Here is a 21,050-nt window from a genome sequence, read left to right as displayed (position 1 = left end):
GGGTCTTTAGCAGCTGTTCGTTGAGGGGCAGTAGCAGCAGTTTACCCATTTGCGTAGCCAAAGAGTTAAAGACAAGAGTGTCATCTGTTTGAAGGCCCTTTGCGGACTGCTTGTGAATATGCGTTATAAACACTGCTGCATTCAGGATTTGTCTTTGATACTACTGCACAATTACTTATTGTAAAGAAAGTGACAGGCTAGCCTTAATTCAAATATAAACACCATTCAGTTTTAGGTTAATGGCAAAATCACGGATTGCTTGATTGATCTTAAGATTTTTGTTTGTGCCAATTAAACAGTGGCAGCCACAACCTCAATAAATAAAAGTGATTCCTTGCAAAGATATTTTTTTTGTTGCTGTAATTGTGGAACGTGTCTGCAGGTCATGTCGAAGCTTTAAAAGGTTTTATCCATTCCAGGTGATTAGTAAGCCAGGCTTCATCACGTGGGACTCCCACCTAAAGGTCGTGAGTTCAGATTTCAGCCTTAATTAACATTTGGACAAGTTATAGCAGCACTTTTCTGCGTTGCTAGGTGGAGGCTCAGCATGGTAACAGAGTACTTGGTCTCAAGGAAAGGAAGCAAAAGAAAACTGGCAGGTTGGGTCCTGTTCAACTGAGCTGCATCTTCAACAAACTGAGGTTGTACTGGATAATCTGGTTGGTCTACCTCCATTATTGGAGACGTATTGGGGATTTTGCCGTATTTGCTATTTTGAAGAATGGAAACTAGGGGCAGATTCCATCGTTGGCCTGTAGGATCGGTTCCCTTTGATGTGTCCCGGGCTTGGGTACACTTGAACCATGGCTGGGATTCTCCACTCATGCTGGGAAGTAACTTTAAAACAACTCAGCAGCTTAGAAACCAAGGCCAACCTGGTACAAGTGGCATTTTAAAAATCAGACTTTTGAGGAGGTAAATTTTCATCATGGGAGAGAGCTTTCTGACTGTTTGCCAGAAATCCATTTTGTTGACCTAATCTGCCAGACTACCATCCGAGCAGTAGAGATGGAGACTCACCCCATGGTGTCAGATTTGTTTTATTAATACATTTCTCAGCATCCTAATCAATAATTGGACTGTCCAGTCAAAAGCCAGCTGTGCAGCTTTATATGTAAAGCAGGCTAAAGCAGAGGTTGGTAGTCTCAGTAAAATATGTAAACGTGAACCTACCTCCGAGGAGCAGATTGGCCCTATCCTCCTGTCCTCCCGCAAAATGGGTGTGAGGGGGCATCCCGTGGCGTTGAGGTCCCATGTTCGAATCCCGGCCCTGGGTCACTGTGTCCATGTGGAATTTGCACATTCTCCCCGTGTCTGCGTGGGTTTCACCCCCACAACCCAAAGATGTGCAGATTAGGTGGATTTGCCACGCTAAGTTGCCCCTTAATTGGAAAAAGAAATAATTGGGTACTCAAAATTGATATTTTTTAAAATGGGTGTGAGATTTTAGGGTGCGACCCAACGGCCATGCTATGCCCATAAAGCAGCACACCGTGCCGCAGCGTGGGCAACAGAAGCCGGGAGACCCTGCTCTCGGGACCTACCCGCTCGGAATGCCTCGCGAGATCTAACGTGATCTTATGAGACGTTGCGATGTAAATCCTGCCCATTGTGGGCAGGATCACTTTTTAGCAAATCTGCATTTTAGAGGGAGACAACTATTCTCACTGAAATATGCAGTTTCTCGAGGTACCTGAGACTTGGGATCTATCCCCTTCACCTCCGAGACCTTGGGCAAGCGCCGCTCAGCACTGGTTCCCATAAACGGGGAACACACGGAACAGCACTTATGGGGGTCTCCCAGGGGATTGAAGGCCCCCACGTGCATGCCCTTTGGACAGTGTGCTATCCGGGCACTGCTGGTGCCACCTGGGTGCCAGCCTGACACTGCCAAGATGTTTTGCTAACACTGACAGGTGACAGTCAAGGTGCCAAACTGGCATTTTTTTGTGTGCTGGCGATCGGGCCGGAGGTACCCTGCGCGGGTGTTGGGGTGGCCGGGGATCCTCCCATAGTGTGCTGGGGCTTAGGAGGGTCGGATGGGGGGCCTCAAAGATCGGGATGCCATTTAAAAATGGCATTCCGATTTCTGGCTACACTGAGGAGTTCCAGCGAGCAGAGCTCCTCAGTGTAGAAATCAGGGCTATGTCGCGCATTCGCCACTGAGGCTCCTTATGTAACCCTCGTGGCATTTTATTGCCATTGTTTCTCAACGCTGCGAGCGATGGGAAACTCACAGCTAAATGTGCTCATTATGGGACTTTGTTCACATTTAGCTGAATCGCGCTCCTAGCTTTAACATCTCACCTGACCTGATTTTAGGGAGTTGCTGTTGCAGCCCATTGTTTCAGAAGCACTTTTGACTACACGGAATGGCAGAAACCCATTTTAAACAAGTGTCCTTCTTCAATTTTGCAAAATGCTATTTTAACCATGGAACTCAAATTTGCTTCATCATTTGCCCACTTCGGATTAAAGAGCCAATTTAAAGTAAATGTTTTATTTTTGTTGGTGGTTAAATACTCCCACTTGAATCAATATTTAAAGAGGGTAAACCCCACCATTATTAAACACCCTCTGTTCTGATGTCATTTTGGAAAAAAAACAATTGAAATTTTATTTTAAACAAAAATAAATAACAAAGAAGAAACAAATTGTTTGGCCAGATAATTGGATTAAAACGCAACTTGCACCTGGTAAAATGAGGGTGGAAGTTTTCCAACTGTCAGCCTGCCCAAATCTTTCATTGTAAGTGGAGGAATACATGCCTGTTGGAAGCAGCAATCCTTATGTAAACTATTGACTAAGAAAGGTAATCTTTGTGAAATATCGCAGGACATAAAAGGAAATTCTTTGCTTTGCTAAGTAGCTACAACTGTTGCCTCAATGCAGAGCTCATACTGTGAAACTACAGATCCTGTTGCTGACACTGGGATTTGTGCGGTCTCTTGTTGTTCTAGTAGTGTGTCTATTAGATCTCTGTGGCTTTGTTTAGACTTCACAAAATGTCATTCAATCAATCAGTGGAAACGGCCACATTTACTAAATCCCCATGTGCTGATAGTGCCAGATCACTTGACTTCACTGGATGGAAAATCTAGACTGCTGTGTGGGGCTGAAGGACTGACTGCTCCATGTTTGGAGGCAATTCACTGCATTAGGCTTTGGACAATGATCCCATTTGCCTGGACAAGTGGATGTTAAAGATCCCATGGCAGAGTTTTCCCAGTAAACCCCTCTCTTAATCAATGCCACTGAAAACAGACAAACAGGTTATTCACTGAATTGGCATTTGTGGCCCTCGCTGAATATTGAAGTGGCTGTCCTGCTTGGCCAACACACCAATTCATTCGACTTTTAAGCAAAAAACGTATTAAGTGAAATATCTGAGCTGTTTTGATATGATAAGGGCATTCTTCAAATACAAGTGTTATTCCCATTATAACACAAACTTGACAAATTGTTGAGCTCAAATTTATGATGATGGCAATAAAGGAAAATAACTTGTTTGAAAAAGAGAAACAGAAAGTGCTGGGAAAACTCAGCAGGTCTGCCAGCATCTGTGGAGAGAGAAACAGAGCAATAAACATAACCCTTCTTCAAAACTTTGGATTTCCAGGATTTTCTACTTTTACTACAGGTCTCCAGCATCCACAGTATTTTGCTTTTATCAGCGTTGATTCAGAACTTTCATACAGAACATTGTGATTTATGTTTTCTATTTGATATCCAAAACAAAATAAACACGCGTAACATGTTTTCATTTATATACGTGGATAAATTTGAGTGCTCCATTTGCAAAGAAAGAAAGCTCCCAAATCATACTGCCTGAATGCAGTTTTTATTAGGAAGGTATCAAAATGCTCTTCTGCGCCCGAAAGATATTTCATCGTTTTCTCCTGACTTTTGTTAGATTGTGGGAGAACCTGTCAGAATGATAGTGCAGTTTTACTTTGTTGCAGCAACATTGCTGGCACATGATTGCATCCTCCTGCTGCTCATTTCATATCAGTTTAAATGTGCTGCAACACTTGAAGCAGTCACATTCTGGACAGCTTAACCTGGTCGTCCTGTTTCAAAGGCTGGATTTGAAGTGACTGCAGCCGTGTGCAAGGCATGTTGTGGCATGGCTGCAGAGTGAGCACCAGAAGACTAATGGGCTCTGCAGAAACAAACAGCTGGACCAATTTATTTAAACACTTATTCTCGGGATGAGAAGCTGACCTAAGAATAACCCTTGTGGGTGGAGCAAGGACATTCTGTCATTTTATTACGTGGACCAGCCGGGAAGTCTCTTTGTGTCTTTGCTGTAGCCTACACATTGCGGAGGTAGAAGTGATCCCAATGGGTTATTGCTAAATAAATACTGAGTGCACTGCGATAAGTTGTTGATTTAACAAATGTTGGCAAAAATGTGAGCTGGATGTTCATCCAGCCTGTTGCTTCTTGCCAAACTTTCTGCGATTGCCAGTAGGTCGGGCTCAGCATAATTTTCCAACACCAAATGTACTGCCGCGTCCTTTAAAGAGCATTGTCCTTTTCAGCCACAATGTAATTGCATTTTCTGGGATAAAAGGGTTAGGAGAATGCCATAGAAAATAGTGACAGTTGTGCTTTGGTTTCAGAAGTTCACAGGAAACCTTTAGTTGCACTGGCTTCCTGCTAGGATAGGAATTCTGAAGACTCGGTGTGTCATGGAAGGGGGTGGGGAGGACTCTGTATGTAGGCATGGAAGAGGAATGTTAGCTTGTAGGTCTGTACAGATGAAAGGCCATTAGCTCCGTTGATTACAAAAATGCGTTTCGAAAGACGCAAAAGAGATAACCTTCACCATCCTCGGCTAATTCTTCCCTGTGATGTTTATTCTTTTTAAATGCTGAATCATTGTGGAACAAGGGGAGCTGATGAAGAAGCAGCTTTTTAAAATAAATAATGATCTTGTACAGTGAACGCTGTACACCTGTACCTTTCAATAACAGGAACGAACTAATCAACCTTGCACTGCCTCGGATGCGATAAACATCACACTTTAGTGTAAAAAGAAAATACTAAAGGTTCTCCCCTGGTCTGCATGGGTTTCCTCCCACAGTCCAAAGATGTGCAGGTTAGGTGAATTGGCCATGCTCAATTGCCCTTATTGTGCAAGAATATGCAGGATAGGTGAGGTTAAAGGATTACGGGATAGGGCGAGTACTCTTTCGGAGGGTCGGTGCAGATCCGATGGGCTGAAAGGCCTCCTTGTGCCCTACAGGAATTCTGTGATAAACTGTTACGAATTTACATCTTGGGACTAATACAGTTTAAGAGCTGCCTTCTGTATCATTTGGAGCTATATGTAACAACGTCTCAAAGATTTTCCCTCCAAAATCCCTTTAGTATGCGCAGTCAATTTTTTGTACTGCACGGCCCCTTTAACATTGCTGAGTGGCCCCTTTAAGGTTGCCGCACCATCGTGCAACTTAGAGGGAATGTTGCTCCCAAGTATGTCTGATTTCAAAGCAGTTTGTTCACCAGTCAAAACTCTTGAAATATATTAATCACTTGAGCTGGTTTTCCTGACTGATCTTTTAAGTTTTATACATACCAGCAAGGTGAAATTTTTAACTGAATGTTATTATTCATTTTGCCAAAAGGATTATACTTGGAAAGACTTTTTTTTCCAACTGATTGTATTATGAAGTTAATGGTTCCACCGAGTTAGGTGCAGCCAGAGAAGAAGTGGTCAGTCGAGGCTTAATCACTCCTCTGTTTGTTTCTGGAGAGTCACAGAATGTTTTACTTCAATATGACTGATGTTATATATTGAGGGGAGTCTCGTCCCCTATTTCTGACTCGCGTAGAGTAACTGTGCCATGTTGACAAGGGAACAAAAGTAAGGGTTGCTATGGGACTGCAGTGAATATTGACTTTTTTAAAAATGCAATTGGAGAAGTTAGACTACAGTGCACTGTTGGGCTGGTTTAGCACAATGTGCTAAACAGCTGGCTTGTAATGCAGAACAAGACCAGCAGCGTGGGTTCAATTCCCGTTCCAGCCTCCCCGAACAGGCGCCGGAATGTGGCGACTAGGGGCTTTTCACAGTAACTTCATTGAAGCCTACTTGTGACAATAAGTGATTATTATTATTACTGGAAGATTAGGAGATGTGAGCTGAGATTTTATTATGGCCAACCCTGTGATTTCCATTACCCCCAGTAAGCCTTGCATGCACAGGTTTTATTCATATTGTTAAATAAAAAGATCCCTTTCACTACTATTAGTGACTGAGAAGTGGAACGTTGTGCCACAAGGGATCTGCCTGTGCCCTTTATTGTAGCACCATTCCTCTAACTACTCTTCCATGTGGTGTGGTTGCTCTGATCAGTCATTCCCCATAATTTCTCCTTTTTATTTTTATTTTTTTGTAAATGGCTCCCTCTGTAGATTCCAACACACACACACACACCTGTACAAGGTGTATATTCAGTTGAATAAGCGAGTGGGCTGGTTAGGCTGCCTCACCAGATAAGGTGTGCCCGGGTGACAAAACTCGCTCAACCTAGTTTGCCACTGTCCCTTTAGACAAGTGGGTTCTTTCTATTTGCAGACAGATGCAATGAAGTGAGAATCCAATCCCTGACATGTAGATTGGTCTTGCAAGCAACACCACAAGCAGCACATTAGTATAGCACCAGGCACAGTACGTTTGTACAATTGGAAAGGGAAGGTAATACATCATGGCATTTCCTTTACAAAAGAGATTCCTCTATGAGAAATTGTGTAAATAATGTTTGTGGGTTTTATTTCCTCTGCTACTCTGATCCAGTGCACAGGTCAATGCATTTGAATGAATTAGTGCCTGCATTATTTTAAAACTGTTACAGTTGTTGCAGACAGAAGCATTTTCAAATATATTGATGTGCATTTTGCAGTCAGTGGTGAAGCAAAAATGCTCACACCTGACGCTGAAGAAAGCTGCCCACAAAGACCTGGCGATCCCTGGGACGTGGGTCCCCTTCCCCAACATCAGTTTGAAGCTGGCACCACGTCAAGGGGACCTCCAGGATTCCAGCAGCAGGGATACCATCAAACAGGCTAAGCAGCCAACCACATTGAAGAATTCTCACAGACAGCAAACCAGGAAATACCATACATTCTAATAATTTTACAGAGAGTTAAATAGTGATTGGGACATGTACATGGGGTTATGGTGGAAACTGAAATGTACCGAACAAACTTTAAAATATATATTTTGTTATTTTAAAAATGTATGGGATTTTTTTATCATACTGGAGAAATTTGAAATCTTACAAATACAAAATTAGTTCAGGGCCAAACAGTAATTATGTAACATGCTGTTAAAAATCCAGTCACATCTCATTCAAGAGGGCATGACTTTTTCAAGAGGTTTGACGGTGAGGACTGTAAAAGGAGGAGTTCTTGTCAGTTCAAGTGATTTTCTAAAGATTGACATGTGTGGGATCTCAATGGCGCACCCTGTGGAGGAGTAAGGTATTATCAACAGCAACTCCTGGATTTTCGAGATTCATTGCATATGTATGGATCCAGACATTGCTGTCGGTTTCGTAGTTGCAATGATGGTCAAATCTGAAAGCTTTGTCAATATTACAACTGCAAATTCCAGGCCAATTAATCGGGATTAAAGTTAGTGAATAGTGAAGATTAAATCCACTTACCCTGAACTGAATGATTTCTTTTCATCGTGCCATTGAATGGCTGAACAGCCTGGAGGGGCTAAATGGCCTCCTCTAGTTCTTATATTCCTCAGAGTATAGCTGGGAAATTGGAGTCAATGTAAAAGTTCATCCAGAGACGAATGGTAGAACATGTTCAAGGGTCAGCATGACCTACTCCTGCTCTTTATTCTTATGTTCCATGTTCTTACTTTTAAATGATTTCTTAGCTGTGAGTTCCATTCCACAGTGTTCCCACTGATGTCGAATGTCTTTAACAATGTTGAACACTTTGCGCGCTGGGACAGTGTTCTGACAACGTGGAATTGTTCATTTGCTCTCCTCTAGTCCAGGTCAAGAAAAATGAGTGAGTGAATGAAGACAAATATTGCAAAACAAGAAGGTTATTCAAAAGCTGAATTTCTTCCACAAACATAGTCAATTTGAATTCCCTGCATGGACTCTGGCTCCTTTGACCAGGCATTTTGCCCACTGCTGCTCCTATAGAGTTTGACATAAGGTTGAAAAGCAGGTTTTCCACTGATTATTGTGACAGCTGATACACTAAAGGCTCCTCCAAATGTGCTCACTCATTTGCATTTTTAAAACCTTTTTATTTCTGCCCCTTCACCACATAAGCGCTCCCCAGAAAGATTTTATGGGGATTTTTTTTTTGTAGACCTGGGCTGTAAACCTTTGCTGAAAACTGGAGTTGGAAGGTCAGTGGTTGTATAGCAGTGACCTCTGTTTGACCCTAAACTTTACATAAAGGGTAGGGGAGGAAAAGACAGAAGCTTTAAATGGAATGCTCCGCGCTGGTCTCCCTCAGCAGTATGAGTTACTGGTGATAAAAACTCCAGACATTCTCCTTTTTTTTTTTTGATGGCATACCACCACCACAGGTCGTTTTCTTAACACAAGCCTTAAAATGGAGTTAGTAGCCTAGAAGGAATGGGGAGGGTTGGTTGAAGACTGTAAGCGAGTGGAACAAAGGGGAGATTCTTCACTAATTAGGTAAGGCAACAGATGCTCATATGAGCCACGTTTCTTTATCAGCCGCAATTATTTTGTCTTGAAAGGAGAAAAGAGAGCAGTGTTGGGTATTGTTCTGGGAATGTCTAATTATCCCCCTCTCTAAAAGATGAAATGGAAATGCCCAGCTGTGGCAAAAAAACAGAAGGACATAAATCAAAAACCGCACTCCTGAGCTTGCACTCGCAGCAGGTCAGCAGAGGTTACAGGGGTCCAGTGCGGACGTTGAAGCAAATTTCAGGCCAAGAAGGCTCACGTGTTGTTCAGACAATCTGCATGTACCCATTCCATTCATCGCTGTTGAAGATTATTACCATTTTGGCTTTTTTTTGATCAACTGTGTCAATGTAACTTCTCTTTTTCCTCCTTTTGCACAGGTTCATAAATGCCAGGAGAAGGATAGTCCAGCCTATGATTGACCAATCTAATCGAGCAGGCAAGTCCCCAATAGTAACTGTATTCAAGTCGCGCAGGCGAAAATCATCCTCAAGCCATTCACTGGGAGAGCCATTACCTGGTAAATAAATTGACACTGAATGCTGGGAGTGACTGACCACTAAATTAAAATAGGACTTTCCTGTTGTAACCAAACTAATCAGTTTACCTTACGTGATATTTTCCAACTTCTTAGACTTTTTTTATTATTAATAACCTGTAGTTCTGATGCCCAGCTTTAAGGGCATTTTATAGTAAAAGATGAATTAGACATTAATATTTATTGATTGATTGAATTAGAGAGTTTTTCTTCCCAGCTTTACTCTCTGCTCCTGTGACAATTTCCTGGTGCATGGCTTGGTGTGGATTTGCTGTAGACTTTGATTACCTGTCAGAGGGGCCAAGAGGTTGGGATTGCTTGGGGAATACAGCAAGGTTCGAAGTTACTTTTTAAGATAGCGCTCGATGTGCCTAAGTCACTAATAGATGCTTGTCTAACTAACTGGTTGAGGCTTGGAGTTCAGGTGAGACGGGACAAATGAGTTTCTCTTTTCATTACTAAACACCTTTGCAATATTTTTCATCTGTCATTTTTATTTTAACAAACTATGTCTTGTTAATAAAGAACTTGGGTTACTTCTCTCTCCAGCTCGAATATGTTTGGCTTTACTATGGTCCAATCTTGGCAATGTTTGTCTCTAAACTTTCAGGTTAAGGAAAATAGTTTAAAAAATGAACTTGCGTGTTTTAGAAATAACAATTTTAAGTTGGAGCCAAACAAAATCTTGGCACTTAACATTATGCCATGGGGCACCATGCAAGAATAATAATGTTTTGTCTGAATTTATTTTCTCTTCTGTTTAAGTGGAGGTGTGAAGCTATTTATTTCAAGCAGTTAACGCCTGTACTATTTAGTAGTGGAGATGGGAATCTCAGGGAAACATGTTAGCATTTGTAAACTAGTGCCATGTGGCATACTGACCTGTGAAAACTTCTTTTAAAGGGGACTGAAAAGTCGATTGTTTATCTTTGGCAATCCCTTCCAAATTATATTTGAATTGTTGTCCAAAGGGGAATTGTTTTAAATAACCACCAACACTCTGAATGTTGCTGCCTGGTAGTATTCAGCATTAGCCAACTGATATGCGTACGGTTCTTGATGTGTTGGCTTAAAGAATATTAATCAAGCAGAATGAGGGTATTCATGAATCTTGAGGCTCTTTGCTTCCCCACTTGAACAGCGCGCCCCCCCCGGCGATTCCCCGGCCCGCGATGGGCCAAGTGGCCACCCGTTTTCAGCAGGTCCCGCCGGCGTAAAATACACCAGGTCCGTACCGGCAGGACCTGGCTCTGTGGGCTGCCTGTGGAGTCATCGGGGGGGGGGGGGGGCACGGGGAGATCTGGCCCCAGGGGGAGCCCCCACGGTGGCCTGCCACGCGATCGAGGCCCACCAATCTGCGGGCGGGCCGGTGCTGTGGGGGCACTCTATCCATCCGCGCTGGCCGGTGTAATGGTCCGCCATGGTCGGCGCGGAGAAGAACCCCCCTGCGCATCCGCTGGGATGATGCCAGCACACACTGGCGCTCCCGCGCATGTGCCAACTCGCGCTGGCCGGCGGAGGCCCTTCAGCACCGGTTGGAGCAGCGCCAAGCCCTTTGATGCCAACTGGCGCGTTGCCAACCCCACCGGCACCGGCCTAGCCTCTGAAGGTCCACACCTTCCATGCGGGCCGACGCCGGAATGGTTCACGCCACTCCTCGGCGCCGGTACGGCATTCTGCATTCAAAGCTCTGGGCACAAAGATGTCTACTGGCACTCCAGTGCAGTGCTGAAGGAGTGGTGCACTTTTAGAGGTGCTGACGTTCAGATGAGATGTTAAACTGAGGCCCCCCCCCCCCCCCCCCCGCTTGCTCAGGTGGATGTAGAAGATACAAGTCCCGTTCTCCCGAACGTTCGGGCCACAGATGGTGTGCTCATTATCACATTGCTGTTTTGGGGCGTTTGTTGTGTTCTGTCATGTTTCCTATATTACAGCAATATAGGCTGTAACACGCTTTGAGGTGGCTGGTGGTTATGAAAAGTGCAATATAATTGCAAGTCTTTTTTTTTTTTACATACATATCTGTGGACTTTCCAAGGAAGGTTATCGTTACTTTTTAGGAATGGGAAGCTGAACTGATTTTCCCCTCTCCACCCTGAAGGGAATGAAGCCAAATGTGCTGTCCCTGTTGCAACACCAGTGGAAAAGATGAAAAATTTTGCATTCCCATAGCATCTTTCATATGTCCCGAACTGCTCTGCAGCCAATGGGTGGAATTTAACGGCTGTTCACGTCGGCGTGAAATTCCAATCCCACATCGGCACATGAGTTTCCCAACGACGAGGGGTGCTGTCAATGGGAAATCCCGTTGGCGATGGCGGGACCGGTAGATCTTGCTAGCAGGTCTCTTCATCTTAGCAGTTTTCGCAGAAAAGGTACAAGGAGGGGAAGACAATAAGGTTTATTTTAACCCTAATTGTTTTCTCAGGATGAATTATATTTTACCCAAATTTGATTTAATTCAAAATCATAAGATATAACACAATCCTCGTATGCTTTTTAAAACAAAGTAGAAGAGCAGTTTACATGTGAGATTTTTAACATGCAGGAAAGAACGGATAGTCTTTGGTGAGGGTGATTTTCTAGCCAGTATTTTCCCCCTTTCCCTCCTCCACTTTTCAGGAAGGAACTGGGGGATGATTTGCAGCTGCTGCTCATTCCATCGACAACAGGAAATGGGGCAGGTGACTGTCCTGATTCACTTCATCCTCTGAGTGAAGAACATTTCCTCATCTCAGTCCAGAATTGGAGACCCTTTGTCCTGAGACCGTGACCCCCACCTTCTCGATGTTTCGGCCAGGGGAGATAGCCTCTCAGTAGGAGACCCTTAGACTTTTATATGTTTCATAGAATCATAGAATCCCTACAGTGCTGAAGGAGGCCATCCAACCCATCAAGTCTGCACTGACCCTCCAAAAGAACACCCTACGTAGGCCCACACCCCCACCCTATCCCCGTAACTCCCCCAACATTTTTGACACTAAGGGGCAATTTAGCGTGGCCAATCCACCTAACCTGCACATCTTTGGACTGTGGGAGGAAACCGGAGCACCCGGACGAAACCCACGCAGGCACAGGGAGAATGTACAAAGTCAACACAGTCACCCGAGGCCAGAATTAAACCCGGGTCCCTGGCGCTGTGAGGCCACCATGCTACACAGTGAGATCACCTCTCATTCCTCGAACTTATTGAAAGGATCAGCCAATCCACTCAACCTATCCTCATGGGACAGCCCCTGCATCCCAAGAGCCAGTCACGACAGACAAAGTACCGGGGGGGAGGTGGATACTCTGATCCTGAGGATAAGTGTTGACGCCGTCGGAAACACCGTCGCGTTTCCCGACGGTGTCAACATGGCCTCAGGATCAGCAATTCTGGTCCCTACACAGGGCCAGCTCAGCACTGGAGGGGCTCACGCCGCTCCAGCTGCTGATCCCTGCGTCAACTAGGTGCCACGGGGTCCGCGCATGTGCAGTGGCACTGGGGCCAACGCGCACATGCGCAGTGGCTCCCTTCTCCGCGCTGGCCCCGACGCAACATGGCATAGGGCGGAAGAAACGAGGCCCCCAGCCCGAGAGGCCGGCCCGCCGATCAGTGGGCCCCGACCGCGGGCCAGGCCACAACGGAGGACCCCCCCCCCTCTGGGGTCGGACCCCCCACCCCCACCCCCCCACAGGCTGCGCCCGGATTATTCCACGCCGAGGACCCGCCGGCTAAGAGCAGATTAGAACAGTGCCGGCGGGACTCGGGCTTTTTGTTACGGCCGCTCGGCCCATCCCGGGCCGAGAATCACCGGGGGGGGCCCATAGAGCGGCCCCCAACCGGCGCCGTGCCAGGGCCAATGGCGCCGATTCTCCGCTCTCTGAAGAATCACGTTGGGGCGCCTGGGCGCGATTCGTGCCGGCCACGCCGATTCTCCGGCCCGGCCCCAGGCTGAGGGAATCCTGCCCTGGATGTCCACTCAGGCTGCACGCACATTTTCAAGCCCTCTGCTGGCCTGACAATGCCATGCCCATCACAGCTCACCTCTTGTTTACCTCTGCTCCCTTGGGTCCTGATTGTCATAAGGAAGGTTAAGTTGCCACAGTCCCAGATGACCACAGATTGCTTTCCCCTTTGAGGGGGAGAGCTGACTGGTGGTGATTTAACCTGAGGATCACCACACCTCAGACGAGGTGCGAGCTTGAGAAGGCAGGGCCTTCGTGAAGAACCACAGCTGGTACGAGACTTGAACCCACGCTGCTGGCCTCGCTCTGCATCCCAAAACCAGCTGTCAAGCCAACTAAGCTAAACCCACCCTGATTGCCTGTCATATATACACACACACATTAGGCTCTGAGCTCTGTTATTCCCACTCTGAGCCTCTTTTCTACCCTCTATCTCTTTTGAAGACGCTTCTTAAAACACATCCGTTAGCCCAAGCATTTGGTCACCTATCCGAATGTCTCCAGTTGTTGCCCTGCATCAGATTTGGTTTGATAATGATTCTGTGGTGTTTAACTCTGGTAAAGGTGCTGTATAAATGTGTCTAACACCCCAGCCACCATGTGTGCTCCAGTTTGGAGCTGGTGTTCAATGGCTCCTTGATGGTGTTGCACCCTGTAGGTATGGGCTGCCTTTTAGTTACCTCAACAAAATTGCCCAATCAGCACATATTGGGTAATCTCAGTTGGTTGGATGGCTTGCAGGTGATTCAGAATGACATCAATGGCATGGGTTCAATTCCTGTACCAGCTACGGAAGTTCATGGAGGCCTGCCTCCTTGCCTTGCCTCGCCTCCTGTTTGTGGAGTGGTGCCTCTCAAACCAATCTTCTCGCTGATGGAGAGAGGTGCCTATGGCCCTTTGTGCAACCTCATTACCTTACAGAGTCTCCGAGCTGTATTAGGCTTCGGATGCCACAGCACTGACCCTGAGCTAACCTGTGCCCAAACAGAAGTTAATGAATAGCAATCAAAAACAGGAACCCTTGCTGATTTTCTCTTCCTCACCCCAAGGCCTCTGTTACCATTTCTGGAACTCTTACCACCACCCCAGCACACATCAAGCTAGCTCCACGGTGATCAGTAATCCAATCTGGTACCTGCTGTATGACTTAATTACTCACTGCTTTTATCATCAAGGTTGGGGGTGGGGAGGACGGAAGCCAAAAGGGAATGTTTTCATATCTTTCAAAGGTTTCTGTGCATTTTCAGTTGTCATAAGGAATCAGAGGAAGCCTGCAATTCCTCCTGATGCTCACACATAACATTACATTCTCAAGTATAAAAAGAATTAGAGAATTTAGAGTAAAAGCGATTTTAGCATTTTTTTTCCCAGCAGTTTATCAGGCCCACTGCCGTTCTTGGGATTCCTTGCAAACATCAGCAAGTGGACAGGCAGGCTGCTAATGTCCTCCCAGGCCACTGGGCCACTAATGAAACCGGATGCTATGATGTGTAAGATTATTGCCCAGGGTTATTCCATCAGTTATTTCCTTCCTTGTGGAGTATGGCTAAACATCTCCTCAGTGTAGCACCACTGAAGTCTGGAGTTCAGTGTATAGAAAGGAGCTTCCGCCATCTCATGTGCCAAGTCCTTTGCACTGAACTAGTCATTTTTTAAAACAGATATATATATATTTTTTTTAATTTAGAGTACCCAATTCATTTTTTCCAATTAAGGAGCAATTTAGCGTGGCCAATCCATCTACCCTGCACATCTTTGGGTTGTGGGGGCGAAGCCCACGCAGACACGGGGAGAATGTGCAAACTCCAGACGGACAGTGACCCAGAGCCGGGATCGAACCTGGGACCTCGGCGCCGTGAGGCAGCAATGCTACCCACTGCGCCACCGTGCTGCCCTGAAACAGATATTTTATAACATCAATATTGAAATCTGAGTTTCTTTTTCCAGGCTACTCATCTTGGGAAATGCCCACAATTTGACAATTAAGAGGGGTTCGCACAGTTTTTAACAGCAAAAATTGGCAATAAGTGAACAAAGTTGTAAAGCCAAGCTATTTTATAGCTTCATTTTGAGAGCATAATTTGAACCTGCCCAAATTTAAAATTATATTTCTCACCCTCCTTTAAATACCAAAATAACCTGCGCTGAAAGGATTGGAAAACATCTGGTCCATTTTGGGTGTGAAAGGGGGTGATATTTGCCATAGGAATGATGTGTGTTTGTTTACCACCCCTCCTGTGGCCAACTCTGACAATTTGAAACTGGGAGTGAAGGCCCTGAGATTACTGTTTCTTTTGCTTGATCTTTTCCATTATGACATTAATAACTTTTGCTGGCAGGCTGACAGGTGCCCCCTCCCCCCAAGTTCTTACCAGTTTTAAGGGCGTCAGTGTTAAGCTTTGAGGTGACCACACATTTCACATAATGCCATACCTCAATGGCATCCCATTTCCTAGTGGTTGATTATCATTTGGAGGATGACTAACAGAGAGAGAGAGCAATGGCTAATTCGAATTGGCAAGTGTCTAAGTCTCATTACAGCCTTGGTTGAAACATGGCCAAAAGGGCTGAATTTCAGACGTGAGGTGAGAGTAATTGTCCTTTGTACAAAGGCAGCGTTTGACCGAGTGTATCATCGAGGATCCCAGCAAAACCGAAGTCAATGGGAATAAAGAGGATAACTCTCTGCTGGTTGGAGTCACGCAGAGGAAGATGGTTGTAGTTGTTGGAGGCCAGTCAACTCAATCCCAGGACATCACTGCAGTAGTTCCTCAGTGGAGTGTCCTAAGCACAACCTCTTCTGTTGCATCATCAGTGACCTTAGTCCATCATCAGGCCAGAAGTGGGAATGTTTGCTGATGATTTCACTGTGTTCAGCACCATCACAACTTCTCAGATACTGAAGCAGTCTGTGTCCACATGTATCAAGAGCTAGACAACATTCAGACTTTGGGTAATAAGTGACAACTGATATTTGAACTGCACAAGTGACAGACAGTCATCATCTCCAATAAGAGAGAATCTAATCATTTACCCATGACATTCAATGACATCACCATTGCTGGATCCCCCACTATCAACATCCTGGAGGTTTCCATTGACCAGAAACTGAACTGCACCAGTCACATAAATAATGTTGCTGCAAAAGGAGATCAGAGGCTGTGAATTCCTGACTCCCCAAAACCTTTACACCATCAATAAGGCCCAAGTCAGAGGTGTGATAGAAAACTCCCGAATCAGCTCCAACAACACTCAAGAAGCTTGACAACATTCAGGACAAAACTGCCCACTTGACCCACATAAAGAATCACTCCCCCCACCAATGGCATGCAGTGGTACCAGTGTGTCCCATCCACTAAATACATTGCAGCAACTCACCAACTCTCATATAGCACCATTGACCAAGAACTGAACTGGACTAGCCATGTAAATCGTGTTGCTGTAAGAACAGGTTCGGAACCCTGTGGCAAGTCACTCACCTCCTGACTCCCCAAAGCCTGCCCACCATTTACAAAGGAGTGTAATTGCTTGGAAGAGTGCAGCTCCAACAACACTCAAGAGGATTGGCACAATCCAGGACAAAGCAGCCCCCTTGATTGGCAGCCGTTCCATGAACATTCAGTCCCTCCACCACTGACACACATTAGCAGCAGTGTGTACCATCTACAAGATGCACTGCAGGTAAAACTTAGCAAGTCGCCTTAGGCAGCACCTTCCAAACTCGTGACTACTTCCACCTGGAAGGACAAGAGTAGCAGAAACATGGGAACATCACCACCTGGAAGTTCCCCTCCAAGCCACTCACCATCCTGACTTGGAAATATATCGCCGTTCCTTCACTGTCACTGGGTCAAAATTCTGGAACTTCCTCCCTACCAGCATTGTGAAAGTACTTATACCACTAGGACTGCAGCGGTTCAAGAAGGCAGCCCACCACCACCTTCTCAAAAGCAACTAGGGATGGGCAATAAATGCTAGCCTAGCCAACGATGCCCACCTCCCATGAATGAATTTTTAAAATCCGATTAGGTAGGACGTTGATCTTATTAATACATATACGATTCTGAGGGGGCTTGATAAGGAGGATGCTGAGAGGATGTTTCCCCCTCATGGAGGACCGAGAATGTGGAGCACAATTTCAAAATGAGGGGTCTCCCAATTAAGACAGAAATGAGGAGGATTTATTTCTCTCTGAGGGTCATTATGCTTTGCCTTTCCCTTCCGCAGAGAGCAGTAGAGGTTGTGGGTTGTTGAATACATTCAAGGCTGAGTTAGACAGATTTCTGATAGACCAGGGAGTCTAGGGTTATGGAGGACAAATGCCAAAGTGGAGTTGAAGCCACAATCAGATCCCCCATCATCTTATTGAGTGCCGGAGCAGGCCCAAATGACCCACTCCTGCTCCTATTTTTTATAATCTTACATTCCAAATCCTAATCAGTCATTGCATTAAACCTATTTACTCAGGTATTAACTGTCTCTTCTGCCAAATTACTTAAATCTGTATCTTCTTGTTATTGAACCAACAGACATTGGGAACAGTAGATCTTTCTATCTAAACCTTACTTGATTTTACGAACCTCTCTCATATCTTATCTTAATCTTCTTCTCCCCAAAACATGAACAATATTCCCATGTGGCAGCACAGGCACAATGTGCCAAATGGTGACCTCCCTGTGCTGTATCATTCAGTGACTCAATGATAATTGATGCAGAGCTGTTCATTGATGAGTTTGACATTATTCTAATGCACAGTCAACACTTTCCATAACGCTTTGTTTTTGGGAGGTTTGGTAATGTTTACAGCAAAGAATGCTTGCTGCTTGACCAAATCAGCTCCGATACTCAAGCCTGAAATTCTACCTGAGAAGGATCCAATTAATTGTGATGACTATGCAGAAAATAGGGCTGATCACAGGAGAAAGGGAACCCTGGCCTGTCTTATCCATCTTTAGCTTGATGAACTGGCTGTTGAATTATTCGGGTTGATGTCCATGGGACAACAGAGAAGAGGCACTCCTAATCAACATGATTCCGAGGAACCTCCCATTATGAGCTGCTTACAATAGCACCAGGAAAGGTTCTCTTTCTTATGTCAACAGTATGGTGGAGACAACGCAAGTTCAAAAGCTATTACTGGTAATCTGGGATTCCCATCAGAGTTTTAATTTTTTTTCCCAGTTTAGGGGCAATTTAGCATGGCCAATCCAGCTATCCTGCACATCTTTGGATTGTAAGGGTGAGACCCAAACAGACACGGGTTTGGGTCTGTGCAAACTCCCCACGGACAGTGACCTGGGGCCAGGATCGAATCCGGGTCCTCGGCGCCCTGAGGCAGCAGTGCTAATCACTGCACCACCGTACCGCCCGATTCCCAAGGCGGTATCTAATTTTTAGTGGGGTGTATGTATATTTTAATTTTCAACTTCATAGGAGGGATTCATGAGTGGGGGTTCAATGCAAGATGAGAAATTCTCACAATTGATTGTAACAGTGTCCGTGCGGATGCTAGTCTTGTGATCTAGCCATGGTCCTGGTTAGTGGCAGCGAATGGCAGATGCGGATAATTAACTTTTGTCATCTTCACACTTGCAGGCAGGCAAGTCTTTACAATTAGCTTGGGTTTCTCACTAAAGGGTTGTCAGAGGAGATGGTCATGGCTGTTTCCCAGATTCAAGAAACATATCAATTTGAGATCACGGTTGGAGTTTTATTTCTTTTGAACAAGTAAATAAGGAGGCAATATTTTACTGAGTCAATATGATCCCTTGATTGCCAGCTGGAAGATCTCAAATTAGAGTCACATGACTCAATGATAGTCCAGTTGCAGCTGTAATTGGATGAATTTTCTGAACTTTGAACTGGACCATGGTTTGAAGACAGTCGTGTCTTAGGGTGATGGAACAACTGATGTAGATCATTTTGCGCAAGCTGAATAACTTCTCAAACTAGGTGGGCATCAAACACAACTGACAACACCTGTTGAAAAATTGTTTTGTTTTTATTTATTTGCTCTTGGGATATGGGTGTCACTGACATGGCTAGTTGCCCTTGAGAAGATGGTAGTGAGCCAGCCACTGCAGGTTCTGTCATCTTTTTGAGGGGTAGTAAATTCTAGGATTCTGACAGTGAACAAACCGTCAATGTATGTGCTGGTCAGGATGGTGTGTCAAGGGAAAGCTTTGGAGGGGAATTTGCAACTGGTTGAGCTCCTGTGTGCCGACTGTCCTTGTTTGTCTAGGTGATCAAATTCCCGGGTTTGGAAGGTGTTGTTGAAAAAGCCTTGGTGAGTTGCTGCATCTTGTAGATGGTACACACTGCTGCCAACGTGCATTGATGGTGGAGAGAGTGAATGTTGAAGGAGGTAGATGGGGTGCTGATCAAGTGGGCTGCTTTGTACTGGATGGTGTCGAACCGCACTCATGGAGTAAAGTGGAGAAAAGTCCTGTAGCTCAAACCATTGGCACTTCCAGACTGCGATATGTGAGTGATGAAGAAATAGGAGAGATAAATATAAAAAGCTAGTTCGTGAAACCTACAAAAGCATTTCAGCATTTCTTCAAATCCCAATTTTTAAAAACAAGACATTCTTCCATGCGATGTGAGATCAGTTTGCAACTTAAGTCAAGCCAATAAGGGGTCACTACTATGATTTTGATTAAAGGACCTGGCTAAGAATAAAAAAGCTCAACTGGGATAATTTCCATTCCTGACAGCACTGTGGGTGTACCTACATCATGCGAACTGCAGCTGTTCAAGAAGGTGGCTCACCACCACCTCCCCAAGGACAATTAGGGATGGGCAATAAACGCAAATGTGCACATCCATGAAAAGAAAATTCCACCACTTGGCTTCAAATTTGCACCTCCAAATGGAGATGATATTTTGAAAAGTTTTAATAGATTACACTTGGAGTTGAGGTCTAAGATTATTATCATTTCAGCAGTGGTAGCAATTTGTGGATTGAACACATTGGAAGATGAAAGGAATATTTGATATTATGCCAAGAATCTGGGGGGCGATTCTCCGATATTGAGGCCAAGTGTTTGCGCCGTCGTGAACGCCGTCGCGTTTCACAACGGCGCAAATAGGGCCCGGACATGACATATTCTGGCCCCCACAGGGGGCCAGCATGGCGCTGGAGAGGTTAACTCCACTCCAGCGTTCTTACGCGGTGCCAAATGGGCGCCGCGCCAACCCGCGCATGCGCAGTTGGGGCAGCACAATCCTGCACATGCGCAGTTGGGCCGCTCCATCCGGCGCATGCACGGGGAACGTCTTACGCACGCCAGCCCCTCACCAACATGGAGCCGGTGTTCTGGGGCCGCGCGCGGAGGGAGGTAAGCCCGGGGGGGGAGAGGCCGGCCCGCCGATCGGTGGGCGCCGATCGTGGTCCAGACCCCATCGGAGGCCACCCCGGTGATGGAGCTCACCCCCCCCCCCCCCCCAGCGTTCCCGCAGTGTTCCCGCCGGCAGCGTCCAGGGATGGATGGCGCAGGCGGGAACCTTTCGTGTCATAGCGGCCGCTCGGCCCATCTGGCCGGAGAATCGCCGCTCGTCGGTTCTCCGAGCGGCCCGGTGCGAATCGCGCGCTGCTGGTTTCCGGGGGATGGGAGAATCGCGTGTGGGGGTCGGGGCGGCGTGGCGCGATTCGCGCGCGCCCTGGCGATTCTCCCACGTGGGGGGGGGGAAGAATAGCGCCCATCTTGTTCTCCAACTGGTGTTATCCACAGGTCAACTTGCAACGCTCTCCGTCTTTGGCATGCAGGCTGGGAATTGCTGGTAGGTATCATCGTGGGGCTGGAAAGGAGAATTTGGAGCACCGTCGACTTTTAACAGCTGTCCAAATTTTCCCATCCCAT

At 45.8% G+C, this 21,050-nt stretch overlaps 1 protein-coding gene across 5 annotated transcripts in view; it reads left to right on the top strand.

Moving 5' to 3' along the window:
- Nucleotides 1-21,050, top strand: part of LOC140421923 (homeobox protein Meis1) — a 268,763-nt gene that overhangs the window by 221,480 nt on the left and 26,233 nt on the right. For 3 of the 5 annotated variants that reach the window (XM_072506919.1, XM_072506896.1, XM_072506913.1), the window contains one exon: nucleotides 9,083-9,222. In XM_072506919.1, the coding sequence (XP_072363020.1) occupies nucleotides 9,083-9,222 (140 nt within the window). The remainder of the gene's footprint in view (nucleotides 1-9,082; nucleotides 9,223-21,050) is intronic. The other 2 variants (XM_072506904.1, XM_072506928.1) reach the window with 1 other exon arrangement.

This window comes from Scyliorhinus torazame, chromosome 1, assembly GCF_047496885.1.
Source record: "Scyliorhinus torazame isolate Kashiwa2021f chromosome 1, sScyTor2.1, whole genome shotgun sequence".
NCBI lineage: Eukaryota > Metazoa > Chordata > Chondrichthyes > Carcharhiniformes > Scyliorhinidae > Scyliorhinus > Scyliorhinus torazame.
This window is presented reverse-complemented; position numbering and strand designations above follow the sequence as displayed.